Source organism: Saccostrea echinata, unplaced genomic scaffold (genome assembly GCF_033153115.1).
Source record: "Saccostrea echinata isolate AGI-Se365-2 ecotype Australia unplaced genomic scaffold, CSIRO_AGI_Sech_v1 ptg000030l, whole genome shotgun sequence".
NCBI lineage: Eukaryota > Metazoa > Mollusca > Bivalvia > Ostreida > Ostreidae > Saccostrea > Saccostrea echinata.
This window is the reverse complement of record NW_026889779.1, coordinates 21,141,528-21,165,551: the sequence shown is the minus strand read 5'-3', so window position 1 is coordinate 21,165,551 and position 24,024 is coordinate 21,141,528. Positions and strand designations below refer to the sequence as shown.

Below are 24,024 nucleotides of genomic sequence, written 5' to 3'. Positions count from 1 at the left end.
CTGATAAAACCACACATCCCTAATGAGAATAGAGGAAGAGATTGACATACAGCCCATAAATTTTTCCTCTGAAATACACCAAACAATATGTATCAAGCATAGATATAACCAGACATGAATATGTATCAATGTGTTTGAAATGTAAAGGAAAACAACTTGTTATAAAGTTCAGTCTCCAGACCTCTGATGTAATAGGTAGAACATGTTCATTGATTTGTAAGTAACTAAGTTCATATGTAATAAATTCCGTAAGAGAATCAACTGCGTCACACCTCAACATTAAATGTGTGGGCAATGTGTCATATTAGATATAAGACAAACCATTAAGTGTTTAAGACAGATCATTGTCTCTGGCTTTATTGATCAATTCATTCTGCATGTTTTCTATGTATATTCATGATAGTATTGAATGTTAACATAGGTAGTTTAAAATGTTGGTTTTGAATTTCATTCTAGCAATTATTCAGAAAGAAAATGTAGAAGATTCCCAACTATTAAGAATACAACCAGGAACGAGCCATTGTGAAGGTAGGAAAATAACCTAAACACAAATAGTGAAATGAAATTGTATAATGTCTCAACATTCTTTACATGAGTATTGACAATGTGTGTAAACAAGCAGGTTGTGAGCTTTTTTTTTTTTTTTTAACAAAGTGCATATGGTCTTGCTGATAGAAAATCATGCATAATCATGCATTGTTGATTTATACCTAGTTAATAGATTTACTATCATGTCACTCAACTATGAACACAAGAAAGGCAATTAATGCACAAGTTCCTTTGAATGGTATTTGTACATGAAAATAGGTAGAACACCACTTAATTACCAAAATTATGCAAGCTTTTATAAGTGAATGTTAATCGTATAAATAAAAGCAAACTTCTGGAGAAATTCCGTTTTAGACCATGTGAAACAATGCTTCTAAACATTTTAATACCATAAAACATGGCCATCCAGTAAAGCAAGTGAGTTTATTGTCATCAAAGTCAAATATAAGCAGCATAAAGGGGAAAAAATATTTAATTAATCTTCTCCAAAACAGCAAGGCCATGTTAGTCATATTGATGCAATCCTATATTGTTTAGATTCAAACGGAGAAAAATCTTTTATATATTTTCTCCAGAACAGCAAGGTCATGATGATGAGTCGTATAGATATGGAAGCAATCCCATATTGTGTGGATTTAGATTTGGCTAAGTCATGATCCCTTGGATGGGGTCACAAAATGGGATCATGATATTTCATGAGACAAAAGATATGGAAATCTTTTAAAAATCTTTTGAAGTACAGTCAAACCTCGTTATCTCAAACTCGAAGGGACAAAGAAAAAGCATTGAGATATTCGAGGATTTGAGTTATCCAAGGTAAAATACTTAAAGAGTAAGTGGTTGGGACTTAGAGATCACTTCGATATATCCATGGTATTCGAGATATCAGTGTTCAAGATAACGAAGTTCAGCTGTACATTTGACTAAGATAACTCAGGTGAGTGTTGTGGCCATTAGGGCTCTTAAACTATTCCATCTAAGGAGTTATGCATAAAACTTCACAGACAAGGGAGTGATACATGCACCGGTAATTGTTTTGAGACATGCATAATGAGAAATTATTTGTGTAATTTTGGAAAGTATTTCCTTTAAGTGTTTACCAAACCAAAAGGGTTCATAACAGAAAACAATTTTATTTTGATGTAGAGTCCTATAAGGAACTCTGACAACAACAGGCTCATAAACTGAACATTTTTAAAATCATTTCTGTAATCCTCACAAAAAAAATACCAGGGAAAAAAAGATACTTGAAAAAAATTCTTGTAGCTAGGTTGTGTTTTTTGAATATATATTATTCTGTTTTTAGCTCACCTTGACAAAATTGAGATGAGCTTATATGTCATTCCTCTGGTGTTGATGTCTGTGTTAGCTAGCATTGTCATCCTGGTAAAAGCAAGTCCATTCCTAAGTAACTATAAGCCCTACAGTACCTGGACCAAACTTGCATGGATGATGCATCTAGGGATGTATGCTAAAAGACTTACTTCAGATGCTGTATGATGTACATTTTCTGGATGAGTGACCAGTTTAAAGTTTCTAGAGCAAGTCCATTCTGAAGTATCGATAAGCCCTATGGTGACCAAACTTGCAAAGATGATGCATCAGGGATGGACAATACCAGACATGCTTCAAAGACTGAATTTGACCTACACTTTTTGGATGAGTAACTGAGCAAGTCCATACCAGGTTACTACATGTATAAGCCCTATAGTCATAGTAACTAAGCTAACATTGATAATGCATCTAGGGATGTACACTACCAGCCACACTTTGGATGCTGGATCTGACTTACATTTTCCAGATGAGTGACTAGGTTAAGCTTTTTGGAGCAAGCTAGTCCATTCCCAAGCAATTAAACCTTTTGGTGACAAAACTTGCATGGATGATGACAGAGGTGAATGTATGAGCCGATGGTAGAGAGTGCAAAATTGCACATAAAATGCATCTAGGTTTATACACTACCAGACTTGCTTTGGAAGATGGATATGACCCACATTTACTTGATGAGTGACCAGGATAAAGTTTTTGGAGCAAGTCCATTCCCAAGTAATTATAAGCTTTATGGTGACCAAATGTGTAGGGGTGATGCATCTAGGGATGTATACTTTCAGACATGCTTTGGAAGCTAGATCTGACCTACATATTATGGATGAATGACTACGTTAAAGTTTTTAGAGCAACTACTATAAGCTTTATAGGGACCAAAGTTGCAAATATGTTTACGTATTTGAGAGACATGAATAATGTTTTTTATGTTTCTGCTTATTTGTATTATAACATTGTGAACATGATTACTTGATTTTGTATCATATAGAAATCTATAATTATAACTTGTTGTCTTCACAAAAAAATCAATCCATTCATATTTAATTGTATAATATATTGTAATTATGCATAGAATCTCCATCTGCATAATAAATTCATCTTATTAAAACTGATAGATCTGTTCTGTTTTCTGACTTTTACCTATCTTTAATTTCCTAAGGTAAGCCCATTGTTCATTATTTTAACAGTTGTAAACACACGTTTTGTGTTAATTGAGATGTTATATAATTAGACTTGAATATCTTTGTCAGATGGTTAGATAGGGAAGAAGGAAAATGTAAGGTGTAACAATCACCTGTACATGAGAACCATATTATCACACCTACAATATGTTAGAATCACCAGTGAAATCACAGCTCTTTAATATATAAAAATATATATCAGATATAAGACATTGATATCTCGTATGGAAAAATGTGGCATTTTAGAAAATCCTTTGTCATGATAAAATGTTATTGATTTCAAGTGTGTGAAGAAGATGAAGGAAAAATTTGACCGCAGTGGAATTGGCAAAAGTAAAGGACGAACCCACAGCCCAAAGCCCCGTAAACCAGCTACCAATTTCAGTGTCAGTCCGACTGTGAAGGAGTTCCAGGTAATTTGCTGACTTGATGCCGTAGCACCCTCTTTTTATTATAACAGCCTCGGGTATACGTTATTCTGTGAAAAGTAAAAAAAAATTATGAATATCTTGCATTAATTTATGTCATTCTGAGGGCATTTGTTTACAAACTTCCCTGTTAGGATCTACAAACTATCACAGAATTATTTAGAGTTATGTAGGTAATTAGAATAAATTGTACTAACAAAATTATTCAGCACTTCAGTGGGTTCTAGTAAAAAGAAACACAGAAGTTTAGGGTGTCCGTGTAAATAGACAACATTGATCCCGACAGAGGAAATTCAGGATACTGTATGCATGGAAGTGACTGATCAACTGTTATTTGATATGATTTCATAGGCAAAATGAAATACAGTGAAACATGGTTATAGCAAACAGGCTTATAATGAATTAACACTTACAGTGAAGTGATTTTCATTCCTCAATGGTTTAAAAATGTGATGTGAAATGAATGATAGAACAAATTATGTTTATAATGAATTGTTGGTCTGTGGCACTTCGCTATATGCTTGTTTTGCTGTATTTGACCTAGTGCTGAAGGTGCTCTGACTTCATGAGGATCTTTGTCAGGCCTGCATGACCAACCTGTTCACCCAGTCAATGGATATTGTTTCTGCATGATAATCTCCAACAAGCTATGATATGTATATGTATTAATATTTATTATTTTCTCAATTCATTAAATAGCTAAATGAATGGCTTGAGTGTTTGTGATTTCAACAGAAATTGCTAAAATGTGCTATTAAGGTCATAAAACAAGGTTAAATCCACATATAGAGTGTAAAATTCCACGACTGATTGAATTCTGGGATTGCTATGCAATCTCACATGATCTCAATACTGATGTATGCTGATGGAGAATTTAAGATTTTGACTCGTTTAAGCATCATATATATTTGGAATATTGTCAGAATAGCCAAGGTTTCAAGTCACAAGTCTTCCCTACAAATTTATAAGACTGGCCAGAAAAAAATGTGAAAAAAAATTATGAAACTGTTTTATCTAATGATATTGAATCAGAGAAGGAAGAAATGACAGATTCATGACATGATGAAGAAAATGCTCTAAATCGCTTTAAGGTCAACTCAGAAAGGTTAATGTCTTCGCTTTGCCTTTTTGATTGCTTCATTAATACTTGGTCAACAGCATAATAACAGTGCAATACAGGCCAATACTTAGTTATAGAACACATCATGGCTGCTAATTAGGAGAGTTTTTACTTTCGTATATTTTTAGAAATATTATAGTGATACTATTGTGGTATATCAATATAAATAATAGCCATCATTGGAATGTAGAGTTTTAGCTCATCAGCATCATCATGCATGATCTAAAATGGAGAATTTATGGTCGCTAGAACTTTTTTTAAAGAAATAGAATATGGAAATGTGTTTTTACATAGTAATTGACAATTAATTATACTAATGTCAGAGAGTAATTAAAAGATTTGTATTAATGAAGTAATTCTTCTCTGATATTCCCTAGTCCATCTCTCCACGGATGTCAGTATAAGGTTTTCATGCACTGTATATTGAAATAGTTGTGACAGTCACACATAATTTATCACTATTGTACACTCTGTCAATTATCATATCTTCTTTTGGATTAGCCCAAATTAATATTTTTTTTTTTACGACTGCCATTTTTTTTTTAATGAAGGAGATGAAAATAAAGTGTGAAGAAGAGGAGGAAGGAGAAGAGATGCATACTGTTGTTGAGGCCCCGCCCCTTCCCCAACCCTCCCCCGTGGTCATTCCCATCAGAAAGGGCAGGAAAGGGTCCAAATGGCAGGCTTCAGGATTTATCACAAAAATTGGGGACCAGATTTCCTCATACACTGCAGAGAACGGGGTGACATACAGACAGGGTGGTTTGTATCTGTTAGCTTATTATGCTTTGCAGTAGAGTATCCTAGTATGACATCACTTTTAGAAGATATTTTAATGTTTTTTCATCTAGTAATTTAAATTCTAGTGTAAGAAAGATAGTAGTTTATTATGGTTAGAACAATTAAAAAAAAAAAAATTAGATGTATGGCAAGCATTGTGGATTTCATATTGGATATAGAGCTTGTTAAGCTCACCTGAGCTGAATTGAGCTATTCTGATTGAAATTTGTCCATTGTCTGTTGTTGTGGTGTCTGTAAACTTTGTACATTTTCATCTGCTCTAGACTCACTGGACCAGTTTCAACCGAACTTGGCACGGAGCATCCTTTGGTGAAAGAGAATCAAATTTGTTGAAATGAAGGGTCATGTTGTGTTTCAAGGGGAGTTAATAAATAAGTAGTGAAAATTGGATGGGGTCATTTAAAAATCTTCTTCTCAAGAACGACTGGTCAGAAAGCTTCATTACATATTGTAGATTCAAATTTGTTTAAATCATGATTCCCTAGGGAAGGGTGAGGCCATAATTGGCGATCAACATTTTATAGGATTATTGAGAAAAAAATATTTAAAAATCTTCTTCTCAAGAACAACAGAGTTGCAGATCAAAGACTCATGATTAGTCATATTGACATGGAAGCATCCTCAGTTGGTGTAGATTCAAGTTTGTTAAAATCATTATCCCTGGGTGGTACCCAAGTGGGTGATCAAAGTTTGACATACGTATATATAGGGGAAAAACTTTAAAAAGCTACTTCTCAAGAACAGCAATGCCATGATTAGTCATATTGATATGAAAGCACCCTCAGGTTGTGTAGATTCAGATTTGTTAAAATCATGACCTCTGGGGGTAGGGTAGGACTAAAATGGTTGAACAATATATTATAGGTAAAAAATCTGAAGAAAAGGAGTGCCATAGTGACTCTTGTGAGCATTGTGGCCCATGGGCCTCTTGTTATGATATGTACTTGTTCATGTTACCATTACAGACACAATCTACCTGGAAAACCCTAGGCTGGATAATCCTTACTATGTGTGCAGCATCAAAGAATTCAGACTGGTAAATATATACAGTAACACTTGTAAAACACTTATAAGGAACTTGTATATAAAGACATCTCTGTTACAAGGAAGTTATTTTTTTCCCATCCCTCATTATGATATCATAACACTTTTTAATATATATACTGTATATAAATAAATTTGGTTTTGTAGAACTAAAAATTCATTTCCTTAGGACTTCCCTATAAGCAATTTTTACTGTACATGTATATATACATAAACAATTAGGTCTAGAAAAAGAAATGTCTGTTTCCGCTTTCAGGCAGAAAAAAATTAGGGTAGGTAGGTAGGCAATTTTTATTTTTTTTTTTTTTACTTCTTTTATCAAAAAATCTGTAGAAATAACACTAATGTGACTTAAATTTATAGTAGAATTTTTCATACATGACAGGGACTAAACTAGACCCATACTTTAGAGAAACTTCACTTCTCCCTCGCAACAAATCAGGAAGAAGTTTTGAAAATCAGGGAGACTATATATTTCTACCATAAACAACAGACACCCCACTCTTCAATTTTTTTAACACTCAAAAAAAAGTTTCACATAATATGTTTAGATATGAAATGAATTTAAACTTTGTAATAAAACTCTTATTCAAATCTACCTAGAAAAAAAAATCATTATTATATTCATGATTGAGTTTTCAATTTAGTGGACATATGTTGGGTTGGGGGGTTAAATTGTTTTCTTAAATGTTTATATTTGTACTTTATGTATTAAAATTAAGTAAAACAAATGAATAAAAATATTCTCTTGATTAGACCTATGTTATTGAGAGAATAATAAAAAAAGATTAGGAAAAAATGTTGGATGACATTTTTCGTGCCTTTATGGGAATTAGTTTAACCCGTCTATTTATATCCGTAATGCATGTTTATACAATTAGCTTATTTACATCTCTCATGTTTTATAATCAGTATATCATTTAAGTGTCTTAAATTGCATGAAAGTACTTTAATAACTAATAACAAAACATCGGTGGTCATTTACAAGATGTGTTGCATCAATAATTTACATACGATCCCATGATGATACCTGCCGAGATTTTCAGAACTGTTGCTGTGAAAACGGCTTTATGGGGGACTATTTATTACACTTTTCTCTAATTAGGTCACCTGAGTGACTCAGGTGACCTATTGCTATCTGTTTTCGTCCGTTGGCGTGCGGGTGTGCGTCGTGCATAAACTTTTCACATTTTCGACTTCTTCTCAAGAACCACTGGGCCAATTTCCACCAAACTTGCCACAAACTATCCTTGGGTAAAGATGATTCAAGTTTGTTGAAATGAAGGGCCACGCCTTCTTCCAAGGGGAGATAATTAAGAATTAGTGAAAAATTAATGGTATCTTTTAAAAATCTTCTTCTCAAGAACCACTGGACCAGGTAAGATGAAATTTGTATGGAAACATCCTCAGGTAGTGTAGACTCAAGTTTGTTCAAATCATAACCCCCAGGGGTAGGGTGGGGCCACAATGGAGGATCAAAGTTTTACATAGAAATATATAGGAAAAATCTTTAAAAATCTTCTTCTCAAGAACAGCTAAGCCCTGATTGCTCATATTTATGTGGAAGCATCTTCAGGTAGTGTAGATTCAAGTTTGTTCAAATCATAACCCCCGGGAGTAGGGTGGGGCCACAATGGATGATCAAAGTTTACATAGAAATATATAGGAAAAATCTTTTAAAATCTTCTTCTCAAAAACAGCAAAGCCATGATGAGTCATATTTATATGGAAGCATCCTCAGGTAGTGTAGATTCAAGTTTGTTCAAATCATAACACCCTGGGGTAGGGTGGGGCCACAGTGGATGATCAATGTTTTACGTAGAAATATATAGGAAAAATCTTTTAAAATCTTCTTCTCAGGAACAGCAAAGCCATGATTGGTCAATACAGTATATGGAAGCATCCTCAGGTAGTGTAGATTCAAGTTTGTTCAAATCCTGACCCCCGGGGGTAGGGTGAGGCCACAATGGGGAATCAAAGTCTTACATAGGAATATATAGAAAAATTTCTTCTTCTCAAGAACTGCAAAGCCATGATTAGTCATTTTAATATGATCAAAGTTTTACATAGAAAAAATCATTAAAAATTGAAAAAATTCTTTTCTCAAGAACAGCAAAGCCTTGATTGGTATATTTACATGGGAACATCCTCAGCTAGTATAGATTCAAGTTTTTTCAAATCATGACTCTGGACTCTGGGGATAGGGTGGGGCCACAAGGGACAATCAAAGATTTACAAAAGCTTCTTCTATCAGTTTATTTTATACTCTATGGATCTTCTGTGGATTGTTGTTTTATACTCAGGTGACTGTTAAGGCCCTTGGGCCTCTTGTTTAATTTAAGGAAGATGATTTTATAATTGTAAAAGAAAGTAGAAAGGCGACTGAAACTTCTCTCTGTCTTGAAAAGCTTGCGAAGTTGGCGACTATTTCACCCAAGTTGCTCTTGCATGGGACAAAAGCATTTAAAAAAAAAAAAAATTAGGGTCTGCACTATAAATTAGGGTTAGTCAGGAAAGTGAAAACATATTTTTTTCCTAGGCCTTATTTAAATTAGTTTATTGTAAATAATGGAGGTAAACTTTTTTTTTTCAAGAAACAAAAGATTACATATACTTGTTTAATATTGTGCAAGAATTATTATGCATTGTAGAATCGAATTTTTTCAGATAATAGAAACTAGGCCAATAGGGTATAATAAATGGGGAAGGTTAATGTTTTATACATTAACGTGAAACAATTACCTATAATTAAAAAAAAATTCTCAAGAAGTACAAGGATACAAATTGTCAAACTAAATGGAAATGTTCTTAATATACAGAAGTATAGATTCAGATTTGTTTCTATCAGTGCTCTTTTCATCTAGTTTGGGTTAGTTAAGACTGTCAAAATGGTGAAAAGAGTAGATGAAAGAAGGTGATTAGCTGTTTTAAAAGAAAGGTTATATACTGCTAATTGTGAAAGAATACAACTCTCTTATTATTTAAGGAAAATTTCCCCACCTCATTATTATCACCACCCCTTCAATTTTGTTATGTAAGAAGCAGTATCTGATAGTAAATTTATAGTTGGAGCTGTTTTGAACCAAGGGGTGCCTTCTTTTTGAAATGTATTCTTCAAAGGAAAAATACTTAATGTCATTGTATTCTTATTTGTTTTCTTAAAAAAATTGCTTGGCAAGAATGATTTGAACATATTTTATTATTTAGATATTACAACAAAAGGATCGGACACAAGTTCTTAAAACTTAGAACGTCCTCTCCTTTATAACAATTCATTACACAAAATAATGTTAAAAAATTAAACTGCACTGGAACCAAAGGTCAATACGATTATCTTACATAGGTTGTGCATGTACAGTGGCAAGAATGTGCAGTGAAGGTGGTGTAAGGAATGGTGTAGGTGACCTATTATAAGCATATACATTTGTATAGTCTAAAACAATACTATGATTTGAGATGACCTTGATCTTTATTTCAGGAAGATTAAACATGTTTTTCTACTGGTGGGGAAGACTTATTAAGAATTATTTTTTAAATTTACATGATGGTTAATCAGGATGAGATATTTTCTACTGCCACCAGATTTTGCCAAGGCATTGACCTTTGACCTTCAACTCAAACAGTGATATGTATTTATAGCCATCGTTGTGGATGACCTAACATAACTTCATTTGTATATTTCAAATGAAAATGAATTAGGATGCAATATTTTGAATACATTATAATGTTTTGATATTTAACTTTTTACCTGTGAAGTTGAAAATTATGTGCAGGACATGCTTTGGTTTTAGGTAGTTAGGAGGTCCAAAACAGGATTTCATTGCATCAAACTGTGATTCAACAATCTAGCAATATTAAGCATTTCCTTGTATTTTTGTTTAAAGGACAATAATCTTTGCTCTGTGTGACTGACTGGTGAAGAAAGACTTTTTTCTGGTAATCCTGATTGATCACCCAATCATTTACAAATCTGTTGATTTCATGCAGATATTTTCATTCTTTCCTACAAAACTGTGTAGGCTTAGTGTTACAAAGAACATAAAGTGAACATCTGGGATATTTCCTTGCTTTTGTGGAATATTGGTGATAATTAAGAACCTCATAAGGATGATATTAATGTAGTTGGAGTAAGAGAAAATTTGTGGTTTTAATTTGCATTTAATGTAAAATGCCACTGCTTTGTATCGTGTTTGTTCAGGCTATATGAAAAATTAATAATTAATTATGTAATCACTGAAATTGTACTCAAGTTATAGTGTTGTTAATGTGTTACCAAAACAGGAGGTGATTTACATTGAATTTCATGAAAAAGACCCCTCACTTGCTATTTGATATGATTGCCCAAATTTATAATTTAAATGGTATTGATAGTAAAAATATTTTTTAATAATGAGATTTTGTTTTTAAAACTAATTCCTGTAGGATTTTGATAAGTAATTATGCACCAGTCTAGTAATCTTAGGATTCTCTTTTCTTCGAAATTTATTTTGAGTGGAATTCATATTAAAAAAAAATCCTTTAGTGTGGTACATTTGTAACAATGTTTGCATTTTACATCAGCTATTTTCACCTGCTTGTGACTTGTATATTTTTTCATTGTCAAAATTGTTTGCATTTTTATTGTGACTTCAGACTTTAAACATCTTTTGTAAATAGCTGTGTTAGTGTAACACGTGACAAAATCCTCATTAATCACTACTACCAATAATCAATGCTTTGCTCAGACACAGTTTATTAAATTGTGATGGATAAGAAATCATACAGAATTAATAAAGAACATCATTAGAGGGCATAATTTTACTAAATAAGTGGGAATATTGTTCTTTTAAAAAAAAAAATTTTAAACATAGTTTAGTTCAAACCAGTTACATTTTTAAATACCAGTAAAAGCACAGAGGTAAGATGTTTGTAAGTGATTGGACCACAATTTTTTTTTAAGGAATAAAAACAAGGAAGGAATATAATAACATTGTTACATACACTGTTCATGATCAGTGTAAATCACTGAGCCATATTAGAAACTGTCAAACAATTCTTTCATAATATAGAAAACTCTGTAGAATATGATAAGACAGGGTTACCTCCCTTGTAACACAGCTTTAGAGTAGAAGAAAACTATTGATTATGAGACTAGCCTTTTAGACTGACAATCTGATGTGACTGACAAGAGCCAGATAAAGGTTTTGATAGTTTGAAATGAACAAGTAAGGTACCCTATTCATTGAATGTTTTATAATTAGGTGGTCTCAAGCTGCTATTAAGTTAGACAGAAGTGTATTTCTGTCTTATTTAAGAAAAAAAAGGACTTGAAACTTATAGATTATGGGACTTCAAACTTCTGCCTAGCCTGAATAAATGTTTATGAAAGCTCATTTTCCCTTGTCTGATCTGAGAAAACTAGGTGCAAACAAAATACTTACTTTAATGCAGTCTTTCTATGTGTATACATGCAAACAAAGGCAAATATTTATCACCAAATAGCAAATACATGGAAAAATCAAACTGTTATTTCATGAACAAAATTGAAAGCACATTTGCCTTTAATCCATTATCTTGTGCAATTACAAGTGGTTATATATTAATTCCTAATTGAAATTATATTTATGGTATTAAAATTATGATGATAAAAGATTATTTTTTCAACAGTGCTATCTTGAAGTGTTAATTACTGATTAATTGCTGGTAGGCTATCTCGCTGATGTGCATTAATACTTGACTGATTTTCAATCGCGAGGGTTTAATGAAGATCAGACACTGAGACTTAATATCACATTCGGCCCATTGTAGCGTACTGACGTTGCCATTTATCACTGAGCATCAATATTTTATGCTTGCGTGCTAAACAGCAGGGTTTTATTACACGGAGCAGGCATTTGCTATTGCCAGATAACTTTACCTGAGAATTCAACACTGGTTTAAATCAATAGGGGTTTAGGTAGAGAGATGATATACTGGGCCCCGCTTTTTATCCCCAGGGATGTTTTAACTTCACAATCTCATACACCTAAGACTTTCTAACTGAGTTATTTGCTTTGAATCCTATTAGACTTACATTAATAAAGATTTACACGTTTGATGGAGTGACAACCAGATTTTAAGAAGGTTGACATCTTTTCGGTTTTTGTTTGGTTTTTACCAGGAGTGGTAGATATGTGTCAGACGAGTAAGTAGAAACAAATAGCTAGAGATGTACAGTGTATTGTGGCAGACTTGGTAACAAGTCGTGTGTAATTTTGATTAGCGGGGGCCTTCACTTGCCATTGATCTTTATCCTGAGAGCAAATGCATATAATTTTCTACACTGACAGTACATTACTGATGACATTATGAAAAGGCAATGGGAAATGGCTGCTATTTGAATTCATAATTTGCTGTATAACTATATAATAGCCTGATGAGAACCAGTAAAAGCCATAGAAAATTGCTAAGCTTGTCATTAAAACACTCAAGCCTTTTTTGTAGACAAAGAAGGATACATTGGTGGTAACAATCAAGTGGTACTTCAGGTCCTCAGAAGTTCCTGATAGCGTCTACCAACTCCTAGTGCAAGACAGGCATACTGAAAATAGTGAGTAATGTAGACAATCTGTAGGTAGTAAGTGTATTATACCTGTAGACAGTGTCTATTTATCTGTAGACAGTGTCTACCTACTCCTAGTGCAAGACAGACATACTGAAAATAGTGAGTAATGTAGACAATCAGTAGGTAGTGAGTGTATTATACCTGTAGACAGTGTCTACTGATCTGTAGACAGCGTCTTCCAACTCCTAGTGCAAGACAGGCATACTGAAAATAGTGAGTATTTTAGACAGTTAATTTGTAGGTAGTGAGTGTGTTATACCTGTAGACAGGTCTACTTACTTGTAGACAATGTCTACTAATGCCTGATGCAAGACGAAAACACCAAATACAGTGTGTAATGTAGACATTTAATCTGTAGGTATCTGCAGACAGTGCCAGTAGTTTCAAAGTCCTGGTGCAAGAAACATGCTTAAAATAGTGCGTTTAAAAAGGACAGTAGTCAGTACATGTAAAACTAAAACTGTTATGTGTCAGGGTTTGACATCAACTTTTATGAGTACTAGACCAGAAGGGCTACTTCCAATAATTTTTACTAGCCCTGACCATAAAATCCTGACCAAACTTGAAAATTGACTTTTTATAAACTGCTAATTATAATGGAAAAAAGTTTTGAAACCATACTTCAATAAAGATACCGTCTCTCGCACCTGTTAAGACTCTTCCATAGGTCGCTAGCAGGTCGGGTTAAGCATGACATACAAATATTTTAAGACTTAATTAAGGAACAATCAATGAACTTAGTATAAAAATAATTACCCGAAATATAAATTCATTGTGAATTAAAAAATATATTATTCAATAACTTCATACTAATTTTAAATACTAAACGAAGCTAGTTCCCATCGCAACTTGTCTATTACAGCCGGACTAAAAATAGCTATTGTGTAATGCAGGGAAGTTTTGTTTTACAGAGCGATGGGTGATGTTTACTATCAGACAAATAAGAATTTAAAAAAAAATAAAAATAAAAAAAACTTTTTAGAAATATTTATTTGAAAGACTGAAATGAGGGTTATCATTTATTTCATACACGCGACCAGTCGGTCTAGTTCACAAACATTTTACACGACCGGACCACTTATTTACTAGACAGGGTCGGTCGGACGTGCCTTAGTGTCAAACCCTGTGTGTGACTCCAGTGTACTATTTAGACCAATGCAATGCTGAGAGAAGTCGTGTGTATAATTGGACATAACTTGGTATGGCTCTGTCTGTTTGTCTGTCTTTGAGGAATTCAGATTTCCAGACTTTTTGATGTGATGTTTGACACTTTGCAGCAATTTACTATATTTACTGATGAGTTACAGAAACTTCTGAGTTTCATGTGATTTTGACCAATTTCTGATTTATAATGATATGATACAGAGCAAGATTGTTTTATAGGATTGTGTCCTTATTGTAGAGAATTACTGCCTCTGGATTTATTTTGTGAGCATGATAAAGGGAGATAATGCTTTCAAATTGTAGGGTGCTTAACTGTTATAGAAAACAACCATTTCAATTGATACTGCCTTCCAAGTGTACATATACATACATCTTTACCTACAATCAAGTTTCTTCAATCATTATTTACATGTATGATTTTCTTTTAAATTTTGATTTATTGAAGAAAAAATGCAAATTCATAAACTCGCAAAAATCAAGGAAATTAGAATCCATCAAAACTAGCCTGCTGTTTTCTGTCAGATCAGTGTTCAGCCATTGGTTGCAAAACTGCATGTTTGTAATATCTTTATACCATATTCTGCTATACTGGTGAGATACTGTATCAATATATATATATGTTTTCAGACCACAGAGGAAGTTTAGATTTTTCCCCATAAACCAAGAAATTGATTTTAAAATTATTTTTTGTTTTAGGATTTGATTCTTTAGATCAATTCATTTCCTACAACCATTATGATTGATAGAGCTGCACCCCTAAAAACTAAATGCTGTACACCTGATAACGGTATATTTATGGTACTCATGAGATTTTTAGAAAACCGTCTATGTAGTTCTGAGTGATAAAATAAAATGCTGTTGTCTTGCATTATAAATTATAAATACAGCTGATGAGGTGCTCCTTAATTTTCACTTTCCATATTGTAGCTAACATTATTCTTGTTAACAGATGTTGTAAATTACTAAGTACCCCCTTGTCAAGCTCTACAGTTCTGCAGAAAGTCACTTAAATGTGCATTATTTTTACAGACCTTTGGTAATTCAAGTGTTTTCCTAGAAACATTTTGTTTATTAATGAATTCAGTAAACATATATTAAACTGTTTTTAAAACCCAAGGAAGCTGGATTTCTTTGATGGTTTTTTTTTAATTTCTAAATCTCAATCTTTCCTTGTAAGAATTACTATGATATTCTAGACAGGCAAATCAATGACATTTGAAGAGGCTCTTAAATGATTATATTGATGTCATGAAGTTAGTGCAATAACAGTTTTTGCCAATACATCCAATAATACCCAGATCAGATATTAAAGCAAGGTATACAGGGGGCTCCATACCGAGTTACAAAGCACAGCGATAATTGATCAGTGCTGGTGAACATCTTATATTTCCTCTGTTCAATTCTTTCTTAACATCAGATAGATTTGGCAACAACAACAAAATCCTGTGAAAACATAAAAGTTAGCCTGTGGTGGACTGCTGTTTTTTTTCTCTCTTTGTAATGGCATGCTAACTTGGTTGATGGGATTTTACCTCATATGCTGTCCCTTGGCAATTGCGAATTGATTATGCTTTTGTTGGTTGTCAATTTGTTCAGAATTGATGTCTGTGTAATTTTGCTTGCAAAGGATGCTGGTACTAAATTTGGGAGATCTCTGAACGGTTTCAATGTGCTGTATTGGGGGAATTTTCTGTAAATTTTTCTAGAACTCTCCTCCCTCAAATCAATTTTATTTAGAAGGGGAATAGGTGATGATATGGTGGTTGGAAGTATCATTAGAATTTTAATGTTTTTGATTCTGTGTGACTCTTCGGTAGGATTATAGGCTCCCCAAGGTCATGAAAATGAAGAAAAGCAACTTTTTTTTTTTAAATAAAAAAAATTGTAAACAGTAAAGGTATAATATAAAGACCATTGTTGTCAATTTGGAAAGTACATAATAGATTTTTAAAAAATTTGAGCCCCTCTTAACAGCTCTATGTCCTCAGGTATCAGAGTTATTTGCAAATGTATATATAAACACAAGAAACGAAGATCCTGATTATTATTTGATGTAATTGCCATTGTAAAGTTGTCAGACTAATAATTTACTATTGACAAAATAGGCAGGCTTACTGAAATGGTGTAGAGTATTTCTGGAATGTATGTATGGTGAGAGATATCAAATCTGTTTGGATAATTTTATTGATTCACTAAACAGTGTAACTCCACATAGAATGTGTACAAGAGATATCAACTTGTATATATACACAGGGCTATAACACCAGCCACCTGCATGCCTTGTCTATTTTATGAATATTGCACAGACATTTTTTTTCAGGATTTGGCTTGTGTTTGAAAAGGAATGCTTAGCTAATTTTTTGTATGCTTTGAGTAAGATGGTATCTTTAACATTTGAAATTAAGCCATGATAAACAGAAAATAAAAAAAAATCTGTTAAGCTGATAATTCCTTCCATTAGAGATTGAATTTCATTGCTCTTTCAAAAATGCTATTTCACACTTGATATGTTTTCAGATGGCTTTTAATGTGCAAAACAACTTCCATTGCTTCTTCTAGCATTTCCCAAAGGTGCAGCAACAAATCAAAAATCTGTTTTCTTTTGCTGAGATGTTGTGATCAGAATATCACATAAACTTTAGAGTGAGTGAATAAACTTGTATTGATGTATCAATTAAAGCATAGGGTTATTGCATCCCACCCAAGTTAATCAGTGTCTGTCTAGAGAGCATTCAGCTCCCCGGAAACAAAATGTGTGTATCTAATGTAATCCCAGTTGTTCTCGTAGAATGCTAATTCAATCAGTTTGGACATGTTTTGAATAGTGTATTGAGAAAAGAGCAATTCGCTTAGATTAATGCATGTTTAACATGCTGGCTAAAAAGTAATCAATGAATTTAATGTTTGCGTAGTGATAATTTCTCACAAATATGGTTACTGGATTTGGTTTGTTGTCAGATTTTAACAACAAATGAAAACTCTCTAGGGTGGCGATCAGTAAGTCACTGAGAGACAATGGGGATCATGCAGTAATACTCCACAGGAGGAAGTAATGCACTGCGGGGGGAATATAAAGAAAGTTACACCTATCTAACTCTCAATCTGTTCACTGCTCTTTTTTTCTGGTGTGTTCTGAGTGTCTAGTCTGAATATAACCACAAAACCATTCTGTCTCCAGAAAATGATGTTGAATAAACTGCCTCCTGAAACAGAAAGGAAGAGTGCTTTATTAGACAAAGTGCTAATAATAAATAAGATAAACAGAGGGCTGAGAGATAAGGGTTTGTCAGAACTTATCATCATCTCCAGCTGAGGGGGTTATGATAGGGTGTTCTAGATAAAGCAATTTCAGACCTATAATCCACTGCATTGATAGGTAAATCATGCTAAAGTCATGTGATACAAAATGGTAGTGATGCATTGCATGGGTTAGAAACTTTTTCCAAGAAGTATTAAATACCATTTTCATGTTTCTTTACCAGACTGTATCAATAGGAAGCGGAGTCTTTGCTTAGACTATATATCATAACTCTGAAGATAGAGAGTTTATATCTCTATAAACAATCACACATGCAGGCTGAATCTGTGCATCAAAAAGCCAGATGGACCTAAATCCTAGACATATCTGTGTCTGCTGGTAGTCTTTTCTATGACCTGTTTTTACCATCATGTAATTATTTATCAGATGCTCAGTTTAATTAAGTTTCCAACAAAAATTTTTTTGTACTAATGAGGAAAAAAAATGTTGAAAAAAAAAAAATTTGGAAACTTAATTTTTTTTTGTAATCATGACCTACCATCCTGGTAGCTCAGTTGGTAGAATGTTTGCTCTGTGATCGGAAGGTTGTGGGTTCAAGCCCAGGCCGCAACAGACCTAAGTCGATAAGAAATAGGTAGCAACTGTTCCTTTGCTAAGCCCTTAGCATTTTGAAGTGAAATTGCAGGTCTTTTGGATGAAACCTTTTAAACTAAGGCCCTGTGTCACAGCAGGCAATGGCCCGATAAAGGTTCTTCATTGCTTAATGGCCCTAGGGCTGAGTGCCGAGTAAAGGTCTAAATTTGAAGCCCATCACTGAATGGTGACATCTCTGTATGAGTGAAAAATTCTAGAATGTGAAGAGATTTTAAACAACATACAATCAATCAATGTATTTCTGAGCTGCATTGATAAAGGATTACTCATGTATAAGATCTGAAAGAAGATGGAGAATTCAAGAGCCTGTTGATTTGAACTGAACCGATTGGAACATGGACCAAACGTAAATTAACCCATGCTAGTCTAGAAGTGCACATTGTGCAATAACCAACCTGACCACCAAGCTAGATGTCACAGATAATTGTTATGTTATTTTGCCCAGTAGTGAACCCCCCATTCTGGCATACATGTGCAGAGCATTTCCAACATAAATAACAATATAGATTTATATATTGTTGCCATACTCACCAATCATATAGATTCTTAAAATGCATATGTATAATATAGTAACATTTCTTCTATGCTAATGGGTCGTATGGCTTAAAGTTATTTAATAAAGAATTAATTAAGTAAAGTATCAATTTCCCTTGTTGAAGTGGATGTCTATATTATGATATAGAGTTGTGATTAAAGCAAAGTAAACATTTCTGCTATAAGACTGGGTAATATTCTTATTTTCTTATCACTGGAAGTATATTCATTGTGGTGCAGGTAATTATGTGTACAATATATATAAACTGATTAACTAATTTACAAATCTATATGCAGAAAAAAAATGCATTTTCATTTATATGAATATCAATTAATGGTGTCAACCAAGTATGAGAATAATACAAAAACTCATTCCTGATGGAGCAAAAAAAAAAAAAAAAAAAAATCCGATCATTAACAGGAATCCAGCCTCTTCGTTAGACTGGCCCTGCAGTTATTCAGTCAATATGGAAATTGCATTTCATATTACCATACCACTACTTGATAGCTATTTGTAGAGATGAAATAATAGCAGTCTTCATATTCAGCTTTGATCCCTGCAGCTCAGATGTCTTCCTGTAACAGAACTCTATTATTGATGTTAAATATGCTGCTTGTCCTATCTCATGGTTATCAGGACATTAGGGCTGACGAGAGTTAATCCTTTGCTGGATCCTATAGAGCCTAATTATCCTACACTGGGTAACACTAGGTAGTTATCACTAGGAGATTATACTATAAGATCCTATAGAGCCTAATTATCCTACACTGGGTAACTCTAGGTAGTTATCACTAGAAGATTACTATAAGATCCTATAGAGCCTAATTATCCTACACTGGGTAACACTAGGTAGTTATCACTAAGAGATTACTATAAGATCCTATAGGACCTAATTATAATATACTGGGTAACACTAGGTAGTGTTATCACTAGGAGATTACTGTAAGATCCTAAAGGACCTAATTATAATATACTGGATAACACTAGGTAGTTATCACTAGGAAATTACTGTAAGATCCTGTAGGACCTAAGTATCCTACACAGGGTAACACTAGGTAGTTATCACTAGGTAGTTATGACTAGTAGATTACTATAAGATCCTATAGGGCCTAATTATCTTACACTGGGTAACACTAGGTAGTTATCACTAGGTAGTTATAACTAGGAGTTTACTATAAGATCCTATAAGTTCTAATTATCATACACTGGGTAACACTAGGTAGTTATCACTAGGAGATTCTATAAGATCCTATAGGACCTAATTATAATATACTGGATAACACTAGGTAGTTATCACTATGAGATTCTATAAGATCCTATAGGACCTAATCGTCATACACTGGGTAGTTATCACTAGGAGGTTATAATAACTGTAAATGTACAAAAATTAGTGCACTCAAAATCTAGCACATTCACCCTGTTCAACTGACTAGCACAATCATAAATTAGTGCACTAAAATTTTAACAATGGCATGTATGTTGATTTTAATCGTATATTAGCTTGTGCATAAATGAGTGGAAAAGAAGCAGCGTGAAAGGTGATAATATATGATAACCACTAAAATAAGTATGTTAACAGTATCCCTTTCCATAGGGCCTAATTATCCTACACTGGGTAACAAACACTAGGCAGTTATCACTAGTTAGTTATCCCCTTCTGTAGGGCCTTATTATCCTGCAATGGTTAACAATAAGTAGTTAACACTAGATAGTTATTCCCTTCTATAGGGGCTACTAGTAATTATCCTGCACTGGGTAACACTAGGCAGTTATCACTAGGTAGTTATCCCCTTCTGTGGGACCTTATTATCCTACACTGGGTAACACTAGCCAGTTATCACTAGGAAGTTATTTCCCTTCTGTAGGGCCTTATTATCCTAGCCTTGGTAACATTAGGCAGTTATCAGTCAGGGTTCTCATTAACGCAAGAATCTGCGTCCTGGATGCACCAAAATTATTTGGGACGCAAGGTTCTTAAAAACGATGCGTCCGCGGACTCATGAGTGGACGAGTCCTCGTCAGCGAGAAAATTCGGGTGCTTTCGAAAACCGGAGATTTCAGATGTTAGGATTTGTCAAAGAAATATTTAATCGAAACCTTCCTGTAACAATCATAAAGTTTATCCTAGAAACAACTTTTCTTGTACCTATTTCTATTTTTTTTTAAACAGGGATTGATTACAAGATAGTCATAATAGTGTCGCATGCCAAACTCCGATAGCTGTAAACACAAAGCAGTTTAAAAAAAAAAAAAAAAAAAAAAAAAAAAAAAACTTTTGAATCTTGAGTTTTATCTAGAAACCATAATTACTGCTTGTATACACAATGTGGCTTGATTATCTCATGAATTTCTCATGAATTTCATCCACTGCAGACGACCGACAGGATTAGTTACGCCTCATTGCACATGACACCTGTGATTGTATACAGTCAACTTTAGGGTACTAATTGATTATGCAACAGTTAATTTTAGCTTTATAAAAACCAAGTTTATTTTTATGGCAAATGATTACGTTTGTATTTTAGAATATGGCTTGGATGCATCACCAGTTTACATATTTGAATATATTAATATTTCGTAAACAGACTATTAAAATAATGAAAGATTTTTTTTGATGTTTGGATGGAAGGATACTGCAATAATTCAGTTGGGACTCAACATTATTTTTCTGGGACGCATCAAATTTAGCTGGGACGCAACCTTGTCAGAAATCTTGAGTCCTGGGACTCAAGTTAGCAAAATCCTAGTGAGAACCCTGATCAGTAGGTTCTTATCTCTTTCTATAGGACATATCCTACACGTGGTAACACTAGATATCCCCTTCTATAAGGTTTAATTATCAAACACTAGGTAAAACTAGGTAGTTATCACTAGCTAGTTATCCCCTTCTATAGGACCTTATTATTCTGCATTGGGTAACACTAGGCAGTTATCAATAGGTGGTTATCGCCTTCTATAGGGTCTATTTATCATACACTGGATAACTAGGTACTTAACACTAGATAGTTATCCCCATCAGTAGTTGCTAATTTCCTAGACTGGGTAACACTAGATAGCTTTCCCTTTCTAAAGGGCCTAATTATCCTACACTGGGTAATGCTAGGTAGTTAACACTAAATAGTTATCCCCTTCTATTGGGGCTAGTTATCCTACACTGGGTAACACAAGATAGTTATCCTTATAACTTGACTGACTTCCTTGATATCAGGACTCACATCTTGTTTTGATGCTATAGAATTCGTTTAACTTTTATTTGTGTGATGGTTATAAAAATTTCAGATTTTTTTGTTTGCCTTTCACTGGGGTTAGATTGTGAAAGGACTCTTGAAAAAATTTCAGTATGTATTCAGAGTTTAGTTGAATCATGTTTCTCATTACTTCCCAAAAATGCTATGGATTGAATGAATTTTTAAGGTTGCTTTAGTTTAATAGAAAGTTAATGTGGTATAGAGCAAGAAAAAGTACACCTATATAAATTGAACTAAATTGTCTAGCTGCTCTCTTGTTTGAAAGAAAAACCTGTTTACCACTTCCTTGTAAATCTATTGCTTATATTTGATTAAAACTTCAAGTGTTGAACCAAGTGAATCATGTTAAAAATTGCTTTTTAGTGTCATGTAAACAATGAACACAGTAGAGGGAAAGTGCTTCATTGTGGAAATATATTACACTTATACACAGGAAATGTCTAATCTGTGTGTCTGTCAGTCTCAGTACGTTCCTGATAGGAGCACAGGATTAATGCTGATAGATGAAGCACTTGAAGTTAAGGAAAAAGATGCTATAGATATCATACACAACAGCAGAGTAGAAAATGGTCAACTCTTAAATGAAGAGCAAGTTCTAACAGTATCTGAATGCAGCATGTTTTCTATCAGTACTCTTATAATACAAGTGTGAATTTTAATTTCCATTCATACAAAACCTCAAAGCTTAAGTATCTTTGGATGATGGAGCTCCTAATTTATTTGAATGAAGGTTCACAGGAGATGAGAAATAGAATAATGGAGTGGTATCATTAAAAAAAACTTCTTATCGAAAAACACAGGGCAGGAAATGACATATTTTTTTTTAAATAAAGCTTTCTGAAATATTAAAGATTCAAGATTATTCAAACAGTGGCCCCCAGGGCTAGGATGGGGCTACAAGGGATGTCCAGTGTTTTACATATTGACTTGTAAGGGAAGAATCTCCTAAATAACTACAGAGATACAATTGTCAAACTGACAAGGAGTCTTCTTGTGGTGAATATTCAAGTTGTTCAAGATATGGCCCAGCTGAGATGGAGATTTCACAAAGGGAATACAGTCATAGTTAGAAAAGTATAGGGATTTTTGTTCTTCAAGAGTTTCAAGAGCTTAGGACTGCAATTTTTCAATTAATATATACAAGTATTCTCATGTAGTGTAGATTCAGTATAATATACCATGGTCCCATGGCAGAGATGACACTAAAAAGGATTTTTAAAGCTATACTTTATTCATACATGTATGTATAAAAATCTCCCTGACAACTACTGTCACACAGCAACAAATTGTCAAATTTATTTTTCAAAGCATGAAGTAGTAAACTAGGGTTTTTTTTTTTTTAGCTCACCTAGATAAAGTCAAGATGAGCTTATGTTATACACCCAAAGTTGCTGTCAGCATTGGTGTCCCAGTTAAAGTTTAGGAGCAAGTCCATTCCCAAATAACTATTAACACTACCTGGACCAAACTAAGGGGGATGATGCATATTGGGATGCACACTCTCAGACTTACTGCAGATTCTGGATCTAACATATTTTCCAAATGCGTGACTGTAAGCCCTACCAGAATCAAACTAGCATGGGTGATGATCTAAGGCTAATGATGATCTAAGGATGGAAAGTATTAAATGTGCATGCCTCTGATGCTTGATCTGACCTTTATTTTCCAGATGAGTGACCAGATAGGCCCATTCCCAATTAACTGTAAGCCCTACCTGGACCAAACTTACAGAGATGATGCATCAAGGGATGCATACTACCAGACTTGCATGCTGTATTTGACCTATGTTTTCCAGATGAGTGACCAGGGTAAAGCTTTCGTTGTAGCTCTTTCCCAAAGTAATATGTCCTGGCCAAACCAATCTTGCATGGATATTGATCTTGGGATGCACACTAACTAGAAAATGAGATTTGCCTTACTTACGGATAACATTCACCCAGGTGAGCTTCGTAACCTTTGATTACCAGACTATGTTTTTCCTTCTCCCCCGAACTCCAGGGGTAGGAATGGGAAATCTTTTTTACATAGATATTTGGAGGGATTTTAAAAAAGATTATCTAAAATATATTCTCAAATGTTAGAAGTTTACAGATTGTCAAGAATCTTACTGTACTGTAGACTGGATTGTTCGA

At 33.8% G+C, this 24,024-nt stretch overlaps 1 protein-coding gene across 2 annotated transcripts in view; it reads left to right on the top strand.

Annotated features, from left to right (window-relative positions):
* Positions 1–3,340: 3,340 nt before the first annotated feature.
* The window catches only part of LOC133197522 (arginine-glutamic acid dipeptide repeats protein-like), a 73,640-nt gene continuing 52,956 nt past the window's right edge, over positions 3,341–24,024 (top strand). For both annotated transcript variants that reach the window (XM_061333599.1, XM_061333598.1), the window contains exons 1-4: positions 3,341–3,469; positions 5,156–5,366; positions 6,371–6,441; positions 12,912–13,017. In XM_061333599.1, coding sequence (XP_061189583.1) covers positions 3,353–3,469; positions 5,156–5,366; positions 6,371–6,441; positions 12,912–13,017 — 505 coding nt within the window. In that variant the 5' untranslated portion in view covers positions 3,341–3,352. The remainder of the gene's footprint in view (positions 3,470–5,155; positions 5,367–6,370; positions 6,442–12,911; positions 13,018–24,024) is intronic.